The sequence below is a fragment of the Aotus nancymaae genome, unplaced genomic scaffold (genome assembly GCF_030222135.1).
Source record: "Aotus nancymaae isolate 86718 unplaced genomic scaffold, 86718_ANA_hifiasm-v0.15.2.pri h1tg000019l, whole genome shotgun sequence".
Lineage (NCBI taxonomy): Eukaryota > Metazoa > Chordata > Mammalia > Primates > Aotidae > Aotus > Aotus nancymaae.
Window position 1 is genome coordinate 17,343,683 of NW_026988431.1, and position 14,290 is coordinate 17,357,972.

The window sequence follows — 14,290 nt, forward strand, 5'->3', positions numbered from 1 at the left end:
ACACACCACACACAACAAACATATCTATCCACCTCACACACCACAGACTACATATATGCTATGCCCACCTCACACACTCCACACCCTTAACCCACATGTAGCACACACACCACACACATACCATGCCCACCTCACAGATACCACACCCATACCCCATACACACCATGCACAACACACATATACCCACCTCACACACCATACACTACATTATACACCAGGCCCACCTTACACATCCCACACATTGAATTTGTATGGATACACCACATATATCACAAACATACTGTAACCACCTCACACACACCATACACATACCATACCCACCTGACACACCAGGAACATGTCATATCCACCTCACACACACCATACACATACCCCATACACACCACACACAACACACATATCATACACACCTCACACACCACATAACATTTATAAAACATGCCCACCTCACACACCCCACACATTTAACCCATATACACCACACACACATCATTCCTACCTCACACACATATCCCATACACAACACACATACCCACCTCACACACCACATATATACCATGCCCACCTCACATACACCACACACTTAACCCATATATGGCATACACACCACACATATACATCATACCCACCTCACACACACCACACACTTAACCCATATAGGCTACACACACACTACACTGATGTCATACCCATCTCACATCCACTACACACATACCACACCCACCTCTCACACACCAGACTTAACCCATATACACTACATACACACCACACACATGATACCTCACGCATACCACACACACCCCATATACACCACACAGACACCACACACATATACCCATCTCGCACAACACACACCATATATATGCCATGCCCAGCTCACACACACCACACACTTAACCCATATACACCACACACATCATACCCACCTCACACACCACATACATATCATACCCACCTCACACACACCACACATGTATTATACTCACCTCACACACACCACACATATCATACCCACCTCACACACACCACACACGTATTATACCCACCCCACACATGCCACACACATATCATACCCACCTCACATACACCATACACATATCATACCCACCTCACATGCCACACACATATCATATCCACCTCACACGCATACCCCATACACACCACATGCATATTATAACCACCTCACACACACCACATAGATACCATGCCCACCTTATACACACCATGCACTTAACTCATATACACCACAGACACCATACACATATTATACCCACCTCACACACACCACACACTTCACACCACATGTACACCATGCCCACCTCACACACTGCACACAATGAACCCATATATACCACACCCACAACACACATACCCCATACACACCACATGCATATAATCCTCACACACACACCATATATATTACCATGCCCACCTCACACACACCATGCACTTAACCCATATACACCACAGACACCACACACATATTAAACCCACTTCACAGACACCACACACAACCCTTATACACCACACACATATCATGTCCACCTCACAAACATTACACACATGCTTCGTACACATCATGCACTCTTCACACATACCACACATATAGCACATACACACCACACACATATACACACAACACACACCACACTCACCACATACCATACATACACCATATACATTTCATACACACCACACACCGCATACATGCCACACACACACAGACACTTCATAAATACCACATACACAGCACACCACACTCCACATACATATTACATCACCCATACAACACACCACATTCCACACAGACAACTTATTCACACTACACAAATAACACACACCACACAATATCATACATACATACACCATACACACCTCATGTACACCACACACACCCCATGCACAGCACATATACTACACACACCTCATACAACCACAGTTACACACACCCCATACATACCACACACCGCAAACACTACACCATGCACATAAAACATACATACATACTCAACACTACATCATACTCCACACATATATCACATTCACATCACACATATCCCATACCACACACCATACACAGTACACTCCACACACCACACCCTCCAGGACTCCCTGCCACCATACACACACACACACAGAGCACACTCCCTACTCACCACACCACACACACTGTATCTCATGCATACACCACACACCCCCGCCACACACATTTGTATGCAAACTACTCGTTTTGCATTCAAAGTATTGAACTGAACGATTTAGTTTTTCCCAAATTAATACTGCCTGTCTATGTGCCCCAGCTATGCTGGCTGGCACATCCCCTGGTCCTGCCCTCCCTTGGGTCAGCACCCCCTCCTGTGTTTTGGGTGTCTCTGGCTGTGCCCTGTGGAGTACTCATGTCTGGATCTCATGGGAGGCTGGCCCCTCTACTCCGACTGCTTTCCTGGAGGAAACTGGCCTGTTTGCCACCTCTGCTGATGCCCAGAGCAGCAGCTGGTGCAGGAGGTCCCACTTCCTTCCCTTGGTGTCTGCCCTTCCCCATGGGACATTCTATCTCAGTTCTGACATCTCTGCAGCTAGAAGAGAGACCCTCAAAGGTGTGCAGGTCGATTTGATTATAATGCTGGTGAACAATCAATGCATTTTGGTAAAACACTCAACCAGTACATGCATCTTTAATAAAGTAAAATGTGCACAGCCCCTCTTCTCCCACCTCTCTCCCCCTCGCCTCCCCTCCCCTCCCCTCCCCAGAGGACATGGCTGACAAGCCATTGGGGTCTCCCCCTTTCTGTGTGCCTTTGCGTCTGCGTATGGGCTGGGGAGTGTGTGTGTATTCTCTAGCCATCTTGACAGAGCTGGAACTGGGATCTACACACGTGTGCTCGCTGTAGCTCACTTGCCATTTTCCATCCAAAACAGGCCTTTAAGATCCCTCACTGTAGTGTATGTTGTCCTGCCTCTTTAAAAATGCCATCGACTCTTAGAGCGCGCAAACTCTGCCATCATTTATTTAACCATTCTTTTATTTATGGGTACTTAGGTCATTTCCAGTTTTTTAAAAGAATGCTGCAGCGAAAATCTCAGCTGTCATTTTTCCCATTGCTGTGGGAGAATGTGGTAGGAGGCACCATGGGGGTGAGTGACCCCATGTATGACCAGGCTTTGTGAGGTTTTGACTCTGTCCTTCCCAATGTTCCTCCTACAGTGGTTGCCCCTGGGTGATGATAGCTGCATGAGTGCCTGCCATGGCCCACTGGAAATGTGAGCGCATGGGGAGCAGCATGTTGAACCACAGGGTGAGGCCAGGCCATGTCTCCCACGGCCAGGAGTGAGAACATGGAGCTACCCTAGGAGGGCTGTGTGCCCGAGGGCCAGGAGCTGGCTGTCCTATGGCCAGCGATCCCCAAGCCCAAGGAGCAGGAGTGCCACTACCACAGCCCCGATGGGGACTCCAGCTCCGACTACATGAATAACACCTCTGAGGAGGAGGAGGACTATGACAAGGGCCTGTCCGAGGAAGAGGGCATCACCTACTATATCCACTACTGCCCTGAGGATGACAGCTACCTGAAGAGCATGGACTACAACTGGGAGGAGTACCTGGCCCATGGTGTGCACCCTGTGGACACCGACGAGTGCCAGGAGGCAGTGGAGGAGTGAGCAGAGGGTGGACTCCGTGGGCCTGCACCCTTATGGCCACGGGGCTGAGGGAAGCCAGGATTACCTGGGCAGCCACCTGCCCATCCTGGAGGATGAGCCCTCTGTCCTGGAGGCCCATGGCCAGGAAGAAGATGGCCACTACTGTCACAGCAAAGAGGGCTACCAGGACTGCTACCCCATGGAGGCCAATGGGAACACCAGTGCCTCCCCCTACCACTTGAGGTGTGGGGATGGGGACTTGGAGGACCAGGAGGAGGACATCAACCAGATCATGACCCTGAGCATGACCAGCATCACTAGCACTAGTGAGGCCAGCATGGGCTTGAGCTGGGACCTGGGGAGTTGCAGAGGCCTGCCTTCCCAACAAGGCCAGCTGCAGCCCCAGCAGGCATGAAATGAGGCCCAAGTCACTGAACTTCCCTCCCAAGGCCAAGCACTGTGGAGACCCCCAGAGAGGCTTCAAGCCCAATATCAGGACCCCAGAGGAGAGGCCAAAGTGGCCCCACAAGCAGGTAGGACTCTGGATGTCTCAGGGAAGGGAGCAGAGGGGCCCAAGAGCAAGAAATGTCCCAGTACAGTCCCCACAGATGCTGAAGTGAGGCAGTGGGAGGGGTTGCGTGCCTTGCAGTTCTTTGTTGTTGTTTTGGTTTTTTTTTGTTTGTTTTTTGCCTTGCAGTTCTAATGGTGGCTGAACTCTTTATTGGTCCAGTTGCCAGGCATGTTGTGTGGCTGCTGCAGCCACTCTTATGCTCACCCCTTAGACGCAGGAGTAAAATCTTGTTGAGGGCTGATTGGCAACTAGTTTTTGGCAGAAGATGCCCCTCCTCCCACCTAGAAGTGGTTCGATATCTCCCCCACTGCCCTGGGTTTGCTCATAGTGGGGCAGTGTCTGTGGGAGAGCCCCTCGATCCTCAGGGGCATACTTGTTCCAGTGGGGCAGTGGCAAAGATGCGGCCAGTGGTGGGTGGCTTGGTGGCTGGGGTGGGACCTGGAGTGTATTTCACAGTGGACAGGTCTCTGAAAGCCTGGGGGCCTTGGCGTGATAGGCAGTTAGCTGTGAATAACTATTCGGAAAAGGATCCTGCAGATCTTACCTTGCAGGATTGTTACATAGGTATACACATGCCATGGTGGTTTGCTGCCTCCATCCCCCCATCACCAACATTAGGTATTTCTCCTAATGAGAATGATGGTTTCCAGCTTCATCCACGTCCCTGCAAAGAACATGAACTCATTCTCTTTTATGGCTACATAGTATTCCATGGTGTATATGTGCCACTTTTTCTTTATCCAATCTATCTTTAACGGGCATTTGGGTTGGTTCCAAGTCTCTGCTATTGTAAACAGGGCCACAATGAACATAGATGTGCATGTGTCTTTTTAATAGGTCGATTTACAATTCTTTGGTAATATACCTAGTATTGGGATTGCTGGGTCAAATATACAAGAAAAAAAAAACCCCATCAAAAAGTGGATGAAATATATGAACAGACACTTTTCAAAAGAAGACATTTATGAGTCCAGCAAACATATGAAAAAATGCTCCTCAGCACAGGTCATTAGAGAAATGGAAATTAAAACCACATTCAGTTACCATATCACGCCAGTTAGAATGGCAATCATTAAAAAAATCTAGAGACAACGGATGCTGGAGAGGATGTGGAGAAATAGGAACACTTTTACACTGTTGGTGAGAGTGTAAATTAGTTCAACCATTGTGGAAGACAGTGTGGTGATTCCTCAAGGATCTAGAAATTGAAATATACATATATAATTCTTTAATATACCATAAGCTATATCTTAGAATGTAGAATATAACTCTTTAATATACATAATCTATATCTTAGAATATATTTATAAATATCAGACATAAGACATGCAGATATTTTCTTTTATTCTGTGGATTGCCTTTCCACTCTTTTGAACATATCCTTTGATGCAAAAGAATTTTAAATTTCAATTAAGTGTAATTTATCTACTTTCAATTTAATTGCCTGTGTTTTTGGTGTTTCATCTAAGAAAGCATTGCCAAATCCAATATTACAAACCTTTCCATTCTGTTTTCCTCTAAGACTTTAGTACTATTAGCTATTGCATTTAGCTCTTTGATCCAATTTGAGTTAATTTTTTGTATATGGTGTAAGGTAAGCATCCAGCTTTTTCTTTGGCATATAGATAACCAGTTTATGCAGGATCGCTTTTATTCAAAAGACTGTCTGCTTGGTCTGTGTGTTTTTGTTCCCCTAAAGTTTATATGTTAAACCCTAACTCCCTTGATAATGGTATTAAGAAGTGGGACCTTGGAGAGGTGACTAGTTAGGTCATAAAAGTTTCATCCTCATTAATGGGATTAGTTCCTTTATGAAAGAGGATAAGGCTGGGGGCAGTGACTCACTCCTGTAATTCTAGCATTTTGGGAGGCCAAGGAGGGTGGATCACCTGAGGTCAGGAGTTTGAGACCACCCTGGCCAACATGGTGAAATCGTGTCTCTACTAAAAATACAAAATTGACCAGGTTTGGTGATGTGTGCCTGTAATGCCAGCTTCTCTAGAGCCTGAGGCAGGAGAATCGTTCAGAACTTGGGAGGCAGAGGTTGCAGTGAGCTGGGATAGCACCACTGCACTCCATCCTGGGCAACAGAGAGAGACTGTCTAAAAAAAAATAATACATAAAGAAGCCTGTTTACCCATTCTGCCATGTGAGAACACAACACATAGAAGGTGCCATCTGTGAGGAATAGGCCCTCATGAGACACTGAGTATGCTGGTGTCTCGATCTTGGACTCCTCAGGCTCCAGAACTGTGAGCAATAAATCATGTTGTTTACAAATTGCCCAGTCCAAGTTTTTTTGTTATAGAAGCCCAAATAGTTTAATACACAGTCCTTTCCTCATTGAGTGATAGTGCCTGTGTCAAAAATCAATTGATTATAAATATGATGATTTATTTTTGGAGTCTCTACTATATTCCATTGGTATATGTGTTTTCATGCCAGAACACACTAATGTGATTATTGTACCTTTGCAGTAAAATTTGAAATCAGAAAATATGAGGCATACAACTTCATTCTTCTTTATCAAGATTATGTTGGCTACTCAGGATCCCTTGAATTTCATAGGAATTTTTTATATTTTTTTCTATTTCTGGAAAAACTTTTGGGATTTGGATAGGGATGAACACTTTGGGTTATATTGACATCTTAACATTACCTTTTCCAATTCAAGAGCAAAGTTGTCTTTCCATTTATTTATATCTTCTTTAATTTGTATCAGCAATATTTTATAGTTTTCAATGTATTAATCTTTACCTCCTTGATTGTATGTATTATACTTTATTATTTTCAAAAAAATTATTTTCTTGTTTTCTTTTTCAGATTCTTCAATGATAGTGTATGGAATTTTTTTTTTTTCAGTCCCTGATGTAGCCATCCTGGCAATTAATTTTTATGTGGTAGTTTTTTTAATCCTGCTCCTTGGTTTAATTTATCTATTGGTTGTTTTTTTTTTTCTTGCATTTTAGGTTTTGGGGTACATGTGAAGAACATGCAAGATTGTTGCATAGGTACACACATGGCAGTGTGATGTGCTGCCTTCCTCCCCATCACCTATATCTGGCATTTCTCCCCATGCTATCTCTCCCCAACTCCCCACCCCCACTGTCCCACCTGTTTTCCCCCCGACTGACCCCAGTGTGTGATGCTCCCCTCCCTGTGTCCATGTGTTCTCATTGTTCAACACCCGCCTATGAGTGAAAATATGTGGTGTTTGATTTTCTGTTCTTGTGTCAGTTTGCTGAGAATGATGGTTTCCAGGTTCATCCATTTCCCTGCAAAGGACACGAACTCATTTTTGATGGCTGCATAGTATTCCATGGTGTATATGTGCCACATTTTCCCTGTCCAGTCTATCATCGATGGGCATTTGGGTTGGTTCCAGGTCTTTGCTATTGTAAACTGTGCTGCAATGAACATTCGTGTGCATGTGTCCTTATAGTAGAATGATTTATAATCCTTTGGATATATACCCAGTAATGGGATTGCTGGGTCAAATGGAATTTCTATTTCTGGGTCCTTGAGGAATCACCACACTGTCTTCCACAATGGTTGAACTAATTTACACTCCCACCAACAGTGTAAAAGTGTTCCTATTTCTCCACATCCTCTCCAGCATCTGTTGTCTCCAGATTTTTTAATGATCACCATTCTAACTGGTGTGAGATGGTATCTCAATGTAGTTTTGATTTGTATTTCTCTAATGACCAGTGATGATGAGAATTTTTTCATATGTTTGTTGGCCTCATGTATGTCTTCTTTTGTAAAGTATCTGTTCATATCCTTCGCCCACTTTTGAATGGGCTTGTTTGTTTTTTTCTTGTAAATCTGTTTTAGTTCTTTGTAGATTCTGGATATCAGCCCTTTGTAAGATGGGTAGATTGCAAAAATTTTTTCCCATTCTGTTGGTTGCCAATTCACTCTAATGACTGTTTCTTTTGCTGTGCAGAAGCTGTGGAGTTTGATTAGGTTCCATTTGTCTATTTTGGCTTTTGTTGCCAATGCTTTTGGTGTTTTGGTCATGAAGTCCTTTCCTATGCCTATATCCTGAATGGTTTTGCCTAGATTTTCTTCTATGGTTTTTATGGTGTTAGGTCTTATGTTTAAGTCTCTAATCCATCTGGAGTTAATTTTAGTGTAAGGTGTCAGGAAGCAGTCCAGTTTCTGCTTTCTGCACATGGCTAGCCAGTTTTCCTGACACCATTTATTAAACAGGGAATCCCTTCCCCATTGCTTGTTTTTGTCAGGTTTGTCAAAGATCAGATGGTTGTAGATGTGTGGTGTTACTTCCGAGGCCTCTGTTCTGTTCCATTTGTCTATATCTCTGTTTTGGTACCAGTACCACGCTGTTTTGATTACTGTAGCCTTGTAGTATAGTTTGATGTCCGGTAGTGTGATGCCTCCCACTTTGTTCTTTTTGCTTAGAATTGACTTGGCTTTGAGGGCTCTCTTTTGGTTCCATATGAAGTTTAAGGTGGTTTTTTCCAGTTCTGTGAAGAAGGTCATTGGTAGCTTGATGGGGATAGCGTTGAATCTGTAAATTACTTTGGGCAGTATGGTCATTTTCACAATATTGATTCTTCCTAATCATGAACATGGAATGTTTCTCTATCTATTTGTGTCCTCTCTTATTTCGTTGAGCAGTGGTTTGTAGTTCTCCTTGAAGAGGTCCTTTACGTTCCTTGTTAGTTGTATTCCTAGGTATTTTATTCTCTTTGTAGCAATTGTGAATGTCAGTTCGTTCTTGATTTGGCTCTCTTTAAGTCTGTTATTGGTGTATAGGAATACTTGTGAGTTTTACACATTGATTTTGTATCCTGAGACTTTGATGAAGTTGCTTATCAATTTCAGGAGATTTTGGGCTGAGACGATGGGGTCTTCTAGACATACAATCATGTCATCTGCAAATAGAGATAATTTGACTTCCTCCTTTCCTTTATTTCTTTTTCTTGCCTGATTGCTCTGGCTAGAGCTTCCAGTACTATATTGAATAGGAATGGTGAGAGAGGGCATCTTTATCTAGTGCCAGATTTCAAAGGGATTACCTCCAGTTTTTGCCCATTCAGTATGATATTGGCTGTGGGTTTGTTGTAAATAGCTTTTATTATTTTGAGATATGTTCCATCAATACCTAGTTTATTGAGGCTTTTTAGCATAAAGGGCTGTTGAATTTTGTCAAAGGCCTTCTCTGCATCAATTGAGATAATCATGGTTTTTGTCTTTGGTTCTGTTTATGTGGTGAATTATGTTTATAGACCTGCGTATGTTGAACCAGCCTTGCATCCCTAGGATGAATCCTACTTGATCATGGTGGATAAGCTTTTTGACATGCTGTTGCAATTGGCTTGCCAGTATTTTACTGAAGATTTTTGCATATATGTTCATCATGGATATTGGCCTGAAGTTTTCTTTTCTTGTTGAGTCTCTGCCAGGTTTTGGTATCAGGATGATGTTGAACTCATAAAATGATTTGGGAAGGATTCCCTCCTTTTGGATTATTTGGAATAGTTTCAGAAGGAATGGTACCAGCTCCTCTTTGTATGTCTGTTAGAATTCGGCTGTGAACCCATCTGGACCTGGGATTTTTTTTTTTTGGGTAGTATGCTCTTAATTGCTGCCTCAACTTTAGACCTTGTTATTGGTCTGTTCAGGGTTTTGACTTCTTCCTGGTTTAGGTTTGGGAGGATGCAAGTGTCCAGGAATTTATCCATTTCTTCCAGGTTTACAAGTTTATGTGCATAGAGTTGTTTGTAATCTCTGATGATGGTTTGAATTTCTGTGGAATCTGTGATGATATCCCCTTTATCGTTTTTTATTGCATCTATTTGGTTATTCTCTCTATTCTTTTTTATTAATCTGGCTAGTGATCTGTCTATTTTGTTGATCTTTTTGAAAAACAGCTCCTGGATTTATTGATTTTTTGAAGAATTTTTTGTGTCTCTATCACCTTCAGTTCTGCTCTGATCTTAGTTATTTCCTGTCTTCTGCTAGGTTTTGAGTTTTTTGATCTTGCTCCTCTAGCTCTTTCAATTTTGACAATAGGGTGTCAATTTTAGATCTCTCCTTGCTCCTCGTGTGGGCATTTATTGCTGTATATTTTCCTCTAGAGACTGCTTTAAATGTGTCCCAGAGATTCTGGTATGTTGTGTTTTTCTTGTCGTTGGTTTCGAAGAATATCTTTATTTCTGCCTTCATTTCATTGTTTATCCAGTCAACATTCAAGAGCTGGTTGTTCAGTTTCCATGAAGCTGTGCAGTTCTGAGTTAGTTTCTGAATTCTGAATTCTAACTTGATTGCACTGTGGTCTGAGAGACTGTTTGTTATGGTTTCCATTCTTTTGCATTTGCTGAGGAGTGATTTACTTCCAAGTATGTGGTCAATTTTAGAGTAGGTGTGATGTAGTGCTGAGAAGAATGTATATTCTGTGGATTTGGGGTGGAGAGTTCTGTAAATGTCTATTAGGTTTGCTTGGTCCAGGTCTGAGTTCAAGTCCTGGATATCCTTGTTAATTTTCTGTCTCGTTGATCTGTGTAATATTGACAATGGGGTGTTAAAGTCTCCCACTATTACTGTGTGGTAGTCTAAGTCTCTTTTTAGTCATTAAGAACTTGCCTTATGTATCTGGGTGCTCCTGTATTGGGTGCGTATATATTTAGGATCATTAGCTCTTCTTGATGCATTGATCCTTTTACCATTATGTGATGTCCTTGTCTCTTTTGCTCTTTGTTGCTTTAAAATCTATTTTATCAGAGATGAGAATTGCAACTCCTGCTTTTTTTGCTCTCCATTTGCTTGGTAAATCTTCCTCCATCCCTTTATTTTGAGCCTTTATGTATCCTTGAGTGTGAGATGGGTTTCCTGGATACAGCACACCAATGGGTTTTGGCTTTTTATCCAATTTGCCAGTCTGTGTCTTTTGATTGGGGCATTTAGCCCATTTACATTTAGGGTTAATATTGTTTTGTGTGAATTTGATCCTGCCATTTTGATTCTAGCTGGCTGTTTTGTCCATTAGTTGATACAGATTCTTCATTGTGTTGATGCTCTTTACCATTTGGTATGTCTTTGGAGTGACTGGTACTGGTTGTTCTTTCTATGTGTAGTGCCTCTTTCAGGAGCTTTTGTAAAGCAGGCCTGGTGATGATGAAATCTCTGAGTACTTGCTTGTTTGCAAAGGATTTTATTTTTCCTTCACTTATGAAGCTTAGTTTGGCTGGATATGAAATTCTGGGTTGAATGTTCTTTTCTTTTAGGATGTTGAATATTGGCCCCCACTCTCTTCTGGCTTGTAGGGTTTCTGCTGAGAGATCTGCTGTGAGTCTGATGGGCTTCCCTTTGTGGGTAACCTGACATTTCTCTTTGGCTGCCCTTAGCATTTTCTCCTTCATTTCAACCCTGGTGAATCTGACAATTATGTGCCTTGGGGTTGCTCTTCTAGAGGAATATCTTTGTGGTGTTCTCTGTATTTCCTGGACTTGAATATTGGCCTGTCTTGCTAGGTTGGGGAAGTTTTCCTGGATAATATCCTGAAGAGTATTTTCCAGCTTGGTTTCATTCTCTTCATCACATTCAGGTACACCTATCAAACATAGATTAGGTCTTTTCACGTAGTCCCATATTTCTTGGAGTCTTTGTTCATTTCTTTTTACCCTTTTTTCTCTAATCTTGCCTTCTTATTTGATTTCATTGAGTTGATCTTCGACCTCTGATATCCTTTCTTCTGCTTGGTCAATTTGGCTGTTGAAACTTGTGCATGCTTCACGAAGTTCTCGTGTTGTGTTTTTCAGCTCCATCAATTCACTTATATTCCTCTCTTAGTTGTCTATTCTCGTTAGCATTTTGTCAAATCTTTTTTCAAGGTTCTTAGTTTCTTTGCATTGGGTTAGAACATGTTCTTTTAGCTCACAGAAGTTTCTCATTACCCACCTTCTGAAGCCTGATTCTGTCGATTCATCACACTCATTCTCCATCCCGCCTTGTTCCCTTGCTGGTGAGGAGTTGTGATCCCTTGTAGGAGGAGAGGCATTCTGATTTCTGGTGTTTTCATCCTTTTTGTGCTGGTTTATCCCCATCTTTGTGGATTTATCCACCTGTCATCTTTGTAGTTGCTGACTTTCAGATTGGGTCTCTGAGTGGACGTCCAGTTTGTTGATGATGAAGTTATTTCTGTTTCTCAGTTTTCCTTCTAACATTCAGGCTCCTCTGCTGTAGGATTGCTGAGGTCCACTCCAGGCCCTGCTTGCTTGGGGATCACCTGCAGCAGCTGCAGAACTGTATGGGTTGCTACCAGTTTCTTCTTCTGCTATCTTTGTACCAAAAGGATTCCCGCCAAATGTCAGTCTGAGCTCTCCTTTATGAGGTGAGTCTTTGGATATATGGGGGTCATGGAGCTGCTTGAGGAGACAGTCTGTCCTTTATAGGAGCTCAAGTGCTGAGCTGAGAGCTCTGTTGTTCATTCAGAGCTGCTGGGCAGGTATGTTTAAGTCTGCTGCAGCAGAACTCATAAACCCCTTTTTTGTCCCAGGTGCTCTGTCCTGGGGAGTTAGGGCTTTATTTATGAGTTTCTGTTGTGCTGCTGCCTTCTTTTCTAGGGCTGCCCTGCCCAGCAAGGAGGAGCCTAGTCACTGTCTGCCTGCAGAGGCTTTTCTGAGCTGCTGTGGGCTCCACCCAGCTGCCCTCTCAACTTCCCTGCAGTCCTGTTTATATGGGTGTAGTTAGAGCTGCCTTGGCAATGGTGGCCCACCTCTGTAATGGCGGACTCTCTCTGTAATGGCAGGTTGCCTCGGCAATAGTGGGCTGCCTCAGCAATGGTGGACTACCTCCGTCATGGTGGAGTGCCTCGGTAATGGCAGACACCCCTCCACCACAGAGCTGGCCCTTCCCGGGTTCAGCTGTGCTTGCTGTGAAACTCTAAACCCAGAACGTTTCCAATTGCTGTTTTTTTGCAGGGGTGGGATCAACCAAGCCTGATCACCTGGCTCCCTGCCTCAGAGCCTTTTTTTTTAGTTTAACGGTCAACTCTCTCCCAGGTGTTCCAGTTGCCTGTTGAAAAGGCGCCAGGATCTGTGTGATTTCCCGTGCAGCAACCCACTGTGCTGGCTGAAACAGCGGCGCTGAGAATTGTGGCGCTTTTTTGCCTGGGAATCTCCTGGCCTGGCTCCCTGTTTCAGTCCCCTTTTTAATCAGATGAATGGGCAACTCTGCCTTTCTGGAGCTCCAGTTGCCAGCTAAAAGGGCACCCAGACCCTTGTATTTTGTATGGAGAACTGCCACTCTGGCCAAAACAGCCATGCTTGTGACCCGTGGGGCTCCTCTGCCTGGGAATCTCCTGGTCTGTGGGCAATAAAAATTCATCTGGAAATGCAGTGTCCACTCACCCTCTGTGCTTTCACTCAGAGCTGCAATCCTAAGCGGCTCCTAATTGGCCATCTTGGATCTTCCCCCTCCCCCCCATCACATTCTTTTACAAAGTTATTTTCAGAGACACAGAAGTCAGTGAGCCCACTTTCTCTTCCTCATTGGAGTTCTCTGGAAAAGAGTGTTTTCAGGGACAGATGATCTGACTGGGCCACGGCTCCACCAGTGTCTTTAAGAGGGAAAGCTCTGTCAGCAGAGGGAAACTCAGCCCCAGTTGATCAGGCGACACTAGGCCGGGATCTGTAGACACCAACAGCCTGCCCTAAGGCTCCCAAGTCAGAGAGGCCTGGTTGTTCCCTGTCCTGGCTTTGCTAGCCAGTCTCAGTCCCTGACTTCATCTCTTGGGGGGCTGATGCAATGTTGTTTGTGAGATGGAGCAAATGGCATTGCTCCTACCCCCACCAGGGTGGTGTCAGGGTGAAATTCAACATAGGAAGTGCCCTCCCCCAACCCCCATGGACCAAGAGGTGATGCTATTAGAGTTATATGGGTTTGTGGTTTCCCCTTACTGTTTCCACTTCCTTCCTGAAACCCTGCAATAGGCTTCTTGGGAAAGGAAGGGTTTTTCAGATGCCTGAGTGCAGCTGGGAGTGTCTGTTCTCAGTTAGCCAGGCTGGTTGGAACCCAGGATGAGCTGGCTGGGTTGTGGGTTTGAACCATCAG

General features: G+C 43.9%; 1 protein-coding gene across 2 annotated transcripts in view; it reads left to right on the plus strand.

The window, feature by feature from the left end:
- LOC105727047 (amyloid-beta A4 precursor protein-binding family A member 2-like) overlaps positions 1 to 14,290 on the plus strand; it is a 72,262-nt gene that overhangs the window by 16,265 nt on the left and 41,707 nt on the right. The window contains exon 2 of one of the 2 annotated variants that reach the window (XM_064378652.1): positions 3,206 to 4,172. In XM_064378652.1, the coding sequence (XP_064234722.1) occupies positions 3,608 to 4,054 (447 nt within the window). In that variant the 5' untranslated portion in view covers positions 3,206 to 3,607 and the 3' untranslated portion in view covers positions 4,055 to 4,172. Of the gene's footprint in view, positions 1 to 3,205; positions 4,173 to 14,290 lie in introns of those variants that run through there. The other variant, XR_010343442.1, reaches the window with a different exon arrangement.